At 33.7% G+C, this 10324-nt stretch overlaps 1 protein-coding gene across 3 annotated transcripts; it reads left to right on the plus strand.

The window, feature by feature from the left end:
* The first annotated feature begins 869 nt into the window (after positions 1–869).
* On the plus strand, positions 870–7112 carry LOC144561693 (cold-responsive protein kinase 1-like). Of its 3 annotated transcripts, none has more exons than XM_078310746.1 (7): positions 870–1014; positions 1401–1587; positions 2012–2121; positions 2583–2793; positions 3124–3370; positions 5714–5864; positions 6460–7112. In XM_078310746.1, the coding sequence occupies exons 2-7, from the start codon at positions 1518–1520 to the stop codon at positions 6829–6831; spliced, it is 1161 nt and encodes a 386-aa protein (XP_078166872.1). In that variant the 5' UTR covers positions 870–1014; positions 1401–1517; the 3' UTR covers positions 6832–7112. The 3 variants fall into 3 exon arrangements, with proteins under 3 accessions (XP_078166872.1, XP_078166871.1, XP_078166873.1); XM_078310745.1 differs by having other exon boundaries at positions 871–1014; positions 6454–7112; XM_078310747.1 differs by having other exon boundaries at positions 871–1014; positions 6490–7112.
* The last annotated feature ends 3212 nt before the right edge of the window (positions 7113–10324 follow it).

The raw sequence follows: 10324 nt of genomic DNA on the forward strand, positions 1-10324 counted from the left end.
ATGAGGTTAGTGAACTCGTCTAAAATCCGTCAAATCGATTTCAAATAATAAATTTGAACTGTTGAAACCTGCCTACCTTATAAGTGATACGTCTACATGTAAAAAAAATTAATTTTGCATAGAGTCAAAAAGATTAAAAAAAAAGAAGTTAAAAAATGAATGCATTAAAATTAATTTATTAACCTTCTAATTTTGACTGTTTGACTTTATACTAAATTAATTCTAATGTTTAAAATTTTCACATATAGACGCATTACACGTAAGTTAGACGAATTTTAACATTTCGAATTCGCCATTTAGAACCGATTTGACAGGTTTTAGACTTGAGTTCACCAAGAAGCTTGGTGAACTTAAGAACACCCTAGTTCTACTCCATATTTGCAGCACAAACTATGTTACTTCCGGTATTGTGAATGAGTATATAACTAATAAACAACTTCGATACAGAAGACCAAACGGATAACACCTGAGGATTCCAGAGGAAACCAACAAGACTATTTCGAATTTTCGATCCGTCTCGTGCACTCATGACTCATTGGCTTCCTTTAAAAAGCCGTGTGGGGCCCGCCAATCTGTGTGGGTGTGTGTGGCGAACTCTTTTTGTAATTCGTGAGCTCTCTGCTTCTGACCTGTTACATGGTTTTACTCATAGTTGTCGCCATATAAATTTTTGAAGTGAAAGGTTTCGGAGAAAACTTGAAAAGAAACACGTGTCGGTTACATACCCCAGGCGGCCAGGCCGCAGGAAAATAGATAACGGATCAAGTCAAGCACCAGAGCTCTCCAGTTCTCTGGGACTGGAGAAAATAAACTTCAAATGCTGACTCACTCAACCATCCAAGGTCAATAATCAGACATATAAATTCCCTTTCCAACTCTGTTAACAATCTCCAACCAAGTAACAAGTCAAAAGGAAAATATCAGGAGAGAGAGAGAGAATAGCTTCGATCACTCTCTAACTACCCGCGTTAACATGCGCCGCCTCTGAATTTCACTTGAATCCAATTTTGTTCTGTAAGTTTCTTTCTGTCTCTCCTTTATCCAGCAGGATTGATCTTTTGGTGTTATTGAATAGTTTGGTTCTTTTTCTTTAACGTTTTCTAGGAGGATTTGAATTTGAATTGTAGAAAAAAAGGTTGTTTTAAAATACTGGGTATTTTTGCAACTAAAATGATGAGATAAAAGAATATGCAAGAAACCAGACGTCAGCTGATTAATTGTTCAATTGACACTTACTTGATGCTAATTAAGACCTTCTAAGGTTTAAATTGGTTGAATAGCTTAGAAAGGGGTAACCCAATTAGTAATTTATGTACTGGTAAGGTCAGCACCGAATTACTTACCAATTCAATTTTATTATCCTGTGGCCTGATTGGATTTTTGTTTCTCTTTTCTTTCAGGACAAGGTGATAAGTTTTGAAAACTCAAAAGATATCCAAATCTAGTTAGATTGGCGAGACAAAAGGAATATTTACCATATCCAACGAGAGAAACGCTGGTGGAGCTAATTTGTACTAATGTCTTGTTTCTGTTCTTTCATCAAGTGGAAAAGCTCTCGTGACCAGGACCTATTTGATGGCAATAGAGGTACATATCACAGTATATTTTCCAGTATGGAACCGACAATGCATGCGGAAACCAAATTGGGTTTTCCAGAAACTTTTTTTTTTTGAGTAAAGGTTGGAGGTCAAGCTATCCAACTATTAAAATATCCACAAATGATTGCCCCTTCCAGATTTTGAACCTGCAACCTCCCACACAGAGAGCATTGCCATTGCCACTAGACCAAAGGCTGGTTCTCTGTCAACAAAAATTACTTAAAACTGATCAACTCTAGTCACTGACATTCCAGACTGGCTAGTATGGTATCAAAGTTGGTATGGTAGTTCCTGGTATGTAACATTAAGGTCAAACTAAAGGGAATCAAAATCATGTGTAAGAACCTTAGCATGAGTTTGTTTGCTCTACAAATTATTATATGATAAAAAAGATTAAATTAATTTGTTTTTAGATATCGAGGGTATTGGAAATACAGCGACTTACTCTTACAAGGAACTGAGAAAAGCTACCTCTGATTTTTCTTGTAAAATTGGAGAAGGCGGTTTTGGCTCTGTCTACAAGGTAACGCTACTGATCCTTTATATATGCAATATTACATTACATATATAGACAGACCACTCTTTAGTACTGTGGATCTCATACAATATGATCACTGTTGTGACCAAATATATAGACTGAGTTCTCCTTTGTCTTTTTGTAACTTGTGTTTTCAGTTGCTAAGTGATGCTTGAATGCTTGACTTGTCTAAATCTTGGTAATTGCAAAATCAGACACCCAAACATGGATTATTTAAATCTAATTATTCCCTTTATCTGCTTTTTTATCTTGCATGATTTCTGGGTGCATTGTTTTCTTGCAACAAGCATTGCAGCTTAATTGGGTTAAAGAAAGTCCGAATTGAACAGTTACACAATTGAGGCACACTGATGGCTGTATAGGGTCTCTATGAGCATGAAATTTTGGTCTGGTTGCCCATAATATTTGAATTATTTGTTCTTCTAAAGTTAGTCTAAATGGTTTAGGGAAGGTTAAAAGATGGAAGAGATGTGGCTGTGAAGGTGCTTTCGACTGAGTCAAGACAAGGTGTTAAAGAGTTCTTTACAGAGGTGAAAGTTCTCTCGGGTATTGTGCATGAGAATCTTGTGCGGGTCTATGGATGTTGTGTGGAGGGAGACCATAGAATACTAGTCTACAATTATCTTGAAAATAATAGCCTTGCGCAAACCCTTCTTGGTAAGTAAGTTGCAATTCAAAAACTTGAGTGGAATCCAATTTGGATCCAAATTGCGATGACAGTCTGATTTCCATGATTTGACTTGTAATTAAGAAAATAAATGATGCAGAAAGTTAAATGATTGATATAAAAAAGAGAGAAGGTTCATGTGGATAGGAAATTCTGTCCCTGTTATTAGTTTGAGTAGTTATCTTATCCATTCTCAAATTATAAACTATGTTTGTTTCAGGTTATTTCATTTTTTGGTTAAAATTCAGGTTATTTCATAACTAAAAGAAGTTCAAAAATGAACAACTAACTAGCATTCCTTTTTCTTTTTCCAATTTAAGGTTCCGGGTCATCTGGCCAGAGCAACATCCATTTTAACTGGAGAACACGAGTAAAAATTTGTTTAGGCATTGCTATGGGACTGGCATACCTGCATGAAGAAGTGGATCCCCACATTGTACACCGAGATATCAAAGCAAGCAATATTCTATTAGACAAAGATCTGAACCCAAAAATATCGGATTTTGGGCTGGCGAGGCTCCTCCCACCTAACACAACCCATGTTAGCACCCGGGTTGCGGGCACATTGTGAGTATCATTTATTGATTATTTTTTATTTTTAATTGAGCATTTTTAGTTACTATAACATTTATTACCGAAATGTATAAAAGTATGCTAAAAGAAAAGGAAAAATCAATCCTGCTAAAGTAATGATAAGATAGCTTGGCAATGGTTAGTGTTAAAATATGCCTGTCTCGACTTTTTAAGTAATTCTCTAACTCACCATATCACGGTGTAAATTTATTCACAGAAGAAGAGCTAACATATTAAAAAAAATCTTTCATTTGGGCAACTTTAAGCCCCTTTAGAGAAGAGTAGGGACTAGAGGGCAAACAACTCATGAACAGAAACCTTTGACTTTCTCATGAGATAATTTAATTTATAATGATAAGAAATTTATCTGCACCATTCTTCAGCTCAGTCACTGGACTCAAATGGATCACGTTAATGTATCTAACACAAGTAATGCCAGAATCATTGAGGGTTTTGGCCGCTCAATTTCAGATGATATTTATTTAAGTTCTCAAAGAAATAGAAGACATAATTCTTTTAGTAGATCTAAAACCTATATCATTGAGAATTCTCCAAAATGAAAAATTTGAAATTCAAAAGGAACTAGTAAAATTGAATGGAAATTCATACTAAAAAGTAAAAACTAATTCAATTTTTAATACTAGTAAATAATCTTTAAGCATCTAGCTGATATAAATCAGCATGTGCTGTGACATACTCCTGTTGCTAGTGTTTCAAATTATCTAACCATCATATTATCTTAATTTGTATTAGAAATTCTGGATGATATCTCGAGGGTCACATCAAATATATCCAATCCATGTTGTTTGTTTGGAGAAAAGTGTTTGAGGTGAGATTGGTACTTGCTAAAACGGCTCTTGCATTTTCCATCTTAAATTGCATGATTTTTATTTAAGGTATCATAGGCTCAAGCACAAATTGGTTCAGAAATATTTTTATGTAGTTTTCTAAGTTTGATACCAGTTAAAATCATAACATAATCATCAAGATAAATCTTGGAAGAGATCGATAAAACAACAAGCAATTTGAAGGAGTTAATATAGGAACAAGTGCAGTTAGTATAAGACTTGGTGTAATTTCAAGTGGGTGAATACGGGTTTTGTAGAGTGTAGATTGTAGACTTTCTTTACCCTCCAATGGACAAGTATGCATTGTTCATTATGATCAAGAATTAATTGCACTGTAAAGGTTAATGCTGATTTTTAACTGAGAATTTCTTCAAACAAGAATATCAATGAAACAAATAGAAGTGCCCAAAATAAGTCAGAGTTTCATGAGTAAGTAGAAAACCCCACATAATACCATGTATTGCCACTTGAAACCTGAAATTTCATGGATACCCCTCCAAAGCTATCAGAGTATTATGTGTGTTACATGCTGGATATATGTGTGATATTCCATGTTCTGCAGGTGCAATATGAAATATATTGTCATTTTACAAGGGCTACTTGTGAAATCCTTCCTAAAATTTAAAGCGGTCTTGTATTTGTTAACCCTTAATAGATTGTGCCTCCCTGACTCACCCTTATTTGACTCTGCAATCTCTGCTTTGTACGGTCTTAATTTCAAATCCTTTGCTACTAACTTATTAATCAAACAAAAAGATTTATTAGCAACACCTTTTTGTCCATTAAAAGAAGATTTGTTTAGACAAGTGATAATTAACGAGTACTTTTAGATTGCGATGGATTTTTTTATCAGAAAAACAACAATAAACTAGTGCTTAATTGCAAAAAAGCTTTCATCATTGAATGAATAATAAAAACAATGAAAGCATAATAGGACTTAATAAAATAGGACATAATAAGATTCTGACCTACTTTAATCTGAATTGATAATTATTAAAATAGAATTCTCTGGTTTATGTAATTTTCCTTTCTGGAACTCGTTTGCCTACATGGCTCAATGAGACAATTAGCACAATTAAATCCAGTACCATTTATTTTGTATTATATGAACTATAAATAAGATTTTTCACGCATGTTCTTTTTTTTTTTTTGAGAGAGAGAGACTTCCAATTTATAGAACAACTGTAACATAGTTAAGGAGAAACAAAAGGAGAAAAATAAAATGAAAGAGCGAAAAAGTTGGTTGAATCCCTTCTGATGAATAACATATCCATAATTCAATTTTTGAATTTTGACGAATTTTGACGTTAGTTGTCATAATTGTCAAAATAAGTTGGCTGTGTTTGTATAGCTCCTTGTAAGCCCAATAATTCTTATTCTTTTGGGATGAAAAAAATATTATATGATCCTAGAGCCAAAAAAAGTGAAAAGAGGGGGAAAAAGATTACTCTTTTTGTAATAATCATTTTCTTGTTTTCCTTTTTTCCAGTGGTTATTTGGCACCTGAATATGCAATTAGAGGGCAAGTAACTAGAAAATCTGATGTCTACAGTTTTGGGGTGCTTTTGATGGAAATAGTTAGTGGGAGGTCCAACACAAACATGAAATTACCTTACGAGGAACAATTGCTTCTAGAGAAGGTATATAATAAGCCCTTGCCTTTTTTTTTTTTTTTTTATCTAACAGCTTTGGCAGGTGCTTCTGTGTAATAAGCCAAGAAATATCCTAATATCCTTGCAAAATGAAAACGGAAAAAAGAAAACCCTTTGGCTTTCTATGCGGAGGTATCCTGCATAGTCTTCATAACCCTGCAAACATTACATTATTATTCCCCCTTGTTTGCTTTAAAAAATGCCCAAAAAACCCTTCTGATTCCTACTATATTCACGGATGAGTGAGGAAGCAAGAGTAATTTGGACCGTTTTAGAAGAATGGCTAAGGCGAGTCAAATTATTATATGCCATGGGAAGGGTCAATCAATGTTTTTTGAGGGATAAAACAAGCACTTGCCATTTCTCAGATGTCTTGTTATAGAACAAACCGAATTTCAGTTCAGTTAGTTTGGCTCTGTTTTAATTCGGTTGATAAGTTTATTTCTGTTGGTTCAGTTATATTTTTGAAAACCAAATGAAATTTTGGTTTTGACCGAACTCAACGAACCGATGAACACCCCTAGTTATAGACACCATTTTGTTTTAGTAAAATGAGATGATGGTTTTACCCTCACAGTCCCAGGAAGTGATACACGGACTTCTCCTCTTGCAGACATGGTCTTTATTTCAGCGTGGTGAACTTGAGAAGATCATCGATCCATGTCTATATGAAGACCTTGACAAAGAAGAGGCATGCCGATTTCTAAAAGTTGGCTTGTTGTGTACGCAAGATATCACAAAATTACGACCCACAATGACAACGGCACTGCGCATGTTGAAGGGTGAGTTGGATATCGATTCAACACAGATTAGCAAACCGGCAATAATTCAAGACTTCATGCAAGTCAAGTTGACAGGACAGAGACCGCCAATTTCTTCACTTGGAATGGCTTCTTCATCTGATGAAAGTACACGTGTATCCTTGACTTTTACGGCGATAACTGATAGAGAATAATGAATGCTCCCATACTTTTGGATTATTTTTTTGCAGATGAAATCAAGGGAGCAGTTTGTTGGGTAATATATATATTTTTCTCCCTGCAATTTTTTATTTTTTTGTTGTATAGATTTATTGGGTTTTGGAATTCAGTGTGGAGCTGTGGAGATTTTTTAACGAGTATTTTTAGGTTTCAGTAGTTAAACAAGTAGGGTATTGAAAGTGTACAAGTTGTTTGCACACGCTATTTTCTAAAACAAATTGTATTAATCTATAGAAGAAGTGATATTGTGAGATCATTGGAAATCGATCTATACTTGAAACATTTTGTTAATTTTTCAGCATTCTAACTCGTATTGCATCTTGTTAATTTTCTCCTTTCAATTATTCATCTTGCAGCATTTTGTTTCTTGAATGTTAGAATAAGGGATGGTTGTGAACTTGTGATCGCTTAAACCTTTACAATTTACATATTATTAAATTTGTCTCTATGTAGTTAATCCTTCGATCAACTTTCATTATCACTACTAATATCATTTAAAGCGATCTTTTCATATTCGCATGCCTCTCTGATATTAGCCGTAAGTACATCCTATTTATATATCTTCTCTGTATTCTCACACCAAGGAACCTTGTAGAATATTCTTAAGTTATAATTTCAACGTTTCTAAAGTTTAGTTTTATATACGGTTTGTTTTATGAATTGATTACAATCGCATGCCCCGCTGCAAATAAATATTTGAATTGAACGGTTAATTACAAGAATATGCTACTATAAGTGAGAGTAAAAAGTGATTATTATTGAGGGTACACCGACAAAAATTGTTATTTATGAGGACATGACTATTACCGACAATATTATCCGTTACCATACATACCGACAGTAAAAAGCACTTTTATAACATATTCTTGTAGCATGTTGTATATCGTTGAATCTTGTATAAGGTCATGTCTTGTATTATTTATTCATCACTTTTACGCTTGATCTCTATAAAATTTATTAATCATAAAAAATCCCAATATGATATAATTTTATTATGTGAATGTATACATGTACTTAGTTTGAAATTTTTGATTAAATTAAATATGTATTCAAATTATTTGTCTCATCTTTACAAACGAAACAAGTACGATCTTGAATAGATTCCCGAACATACTAATAATATTTTGATGCTTTTTATTAAGCCCAATAAATATAAAATTTAAATTTGTACCAGTGAAAACTAATTCAAAAAATTTCTTGAACATGTATTTCTTTTTTCGGAGCAAAATCCGGAAAACAATATTAGTTGAAATAATTTACTTTTGTTTGAAGAAGGAACTCTTTTTTTTTAGATCAATAAAAGGTTATTTACAAGGACCAAAATGGCCGATCCAGAATAATTGAAGAAGGAACTATTATTCGTAAAATCATTCTTACTTTTGCAGTCTCTTTCATCAAATATTTCTGCGATCTCGACCTTTTGGAATTTTTGAACCCAGATTGATAATGAATTAAAGGCGTGTCGTTTTACTCGTTTTGCATGTTTTTTCTTTTCTTGGAATAGAAATCGTCTTAGATTATTTCCTGTAAAAATTTGAAGGCCACGTCTTTAGAAAATTGTCCTTTTCAAAATGGATTTAGAGATTGCAACTCGAAGCTTTATTTTCAGGCCTCATTCTATTATTTCGTTGTCATGCCGCATTCCTTTTTATTTCTTTCAGACTTTTCTAAAGCAATTTCTCTTGGGCACTTACTAGTCAAATCAAATCAATTTTTGGTGTTTGGAGCTTTCCATTATTTAAATAGAGAGAGAGAGAAAAATCAGACTATAATCTATACATGTTCAAGCCTTGCCAGCATTCCAAACAGGTCCCTGAACCAACAAAGCAACAAATTTGAGATTAAAAAAATAATCTAATAATGTTTTAAATTCATGCTAAAGATGAAATAGAAGTTTGAATTTTCAGCAAACAAACTATAATATTTACAAATCTCCTGAATAATCGAGATATATTATAGAGTAGAACTAGGGTGTTCTTAAGCTCACCAAAGTGGTTGGTGAGCTTAACTCAAAAATCAATCAAATCGGATTCAAATGATGAATCCGATCCGTTGGAACCCGCCTATCTTACGTGTGATGCGTCTACATGTGAAATTTTTAAACATTCGAATTAGTTTAGTAGAAAGTCAATCGGTCAAAATTAGAAGGTTAATAAATTAATTTTAGTACATTCATTTTTTGAACTTTTTTGATCGCTTGACTTTATACTAAATTAATTTGAATGTTTAAAATTTTCACATGTAGACTCATCACTCGTAAGGTAGGCGGGCTTCAACGGTTCGGATTCATCATTTGAATCCGATTTGATTGATTTTTGAGTTAAGCTCACCAACCACTTTGGTGAGCTTAAGAACACCCTAGTTCTACTCTATAATATAGACCACATATTACTAGCCAAATATAAAAATTGGTGAATAATATAGACAGCAGACAAAATATAATCTTTGAGATGTATTTTATTATCTAATTCATTTTATTCTCTCTAGAGATGCCTAAGAAGAAGAAGAATACAATAGTACAAGTACCATAGAAAACTTTGTTGCTATTCTGGCCAGTGTGACTTATAACAGAGAGAGAGAGAGAGAGAGACCATACTACGCAGTAGATGCAGAGCAGAGATACGGATTCGCAGTGCAAAAGATGCGTCATTTTCGCTGGACTTGAATGGTCAGTGATAAGAAATGCTTTGTTTGATTGGAGCAGAGAGAGATTTTACTGGTACTGGCTTCTCTCTCTCTCTCTCTCTATCCAGGTTTTATGAGATCCATCTAAGCATATACCAGCATTGGTTGACAGAGTTGACACAGACCCAGTACCGCTAGTGGGCTTGTCTCTGGGTCAATGGGCCATGGTGCCTCTAAAAGCAATGAAATCATGTAAGATGAAACGACATCTCTGGGAAATGTTTCATGCGTAGTTAATAGATATGATTTGCAAGGACTACGGAAATAATGGGGATTCTTAATTGGATTGTAGGATTGTTGGCAGCTACTAATTAATTCTTCAAATTAATGGCTTTGAACTACAAGAAGATGATATTTCCTTGACATCTTATTGGTGTAATGTTTTATTCTGCTTGGTAGTTGTTTTTGTATTGTTATTATGTTGGCCGTTAGATTTGGCACCAAGCATTTGACAACACCAGAATTTTAGGCACTTTTGCCTACGGGCTTTGAATCACACACACACACACACAAACACTGAATTATCTGTGCAACCAAGTGAAATCAATATCTGCGGAGACTAATTTAATTGCAACTATCTTCGGGTTGCACAGATAATGTCCTAGTAATTCTATAATTTTTTTAAAAAAAAAAGGAATTTGGTTCTTTCTTTTTTTGAGAAGATGGTAAGAAAAAAAAATCGGCTATATATACATTATCTAAATTTGATGCGTCAAATCAAAGGTTGCCGATATTAAATGAACGAACTTTTAATTAAACACCTTGCCGAATGTTAAAGGGCTC

Source organism: Carex rostrata, chromosome 11 (genome assembly GCF_964058835.1).
Source record: "Carex rostrata chromosome 11, lpCarRost1.2, whole genome shotgun sequence".
NCBI classification, from domain to species: Eukaryota; Viridiplantae; Streptophyta; class Magnoliopsida; order Poales; family Cyperaceae; genus Carex; species Carex rostrata.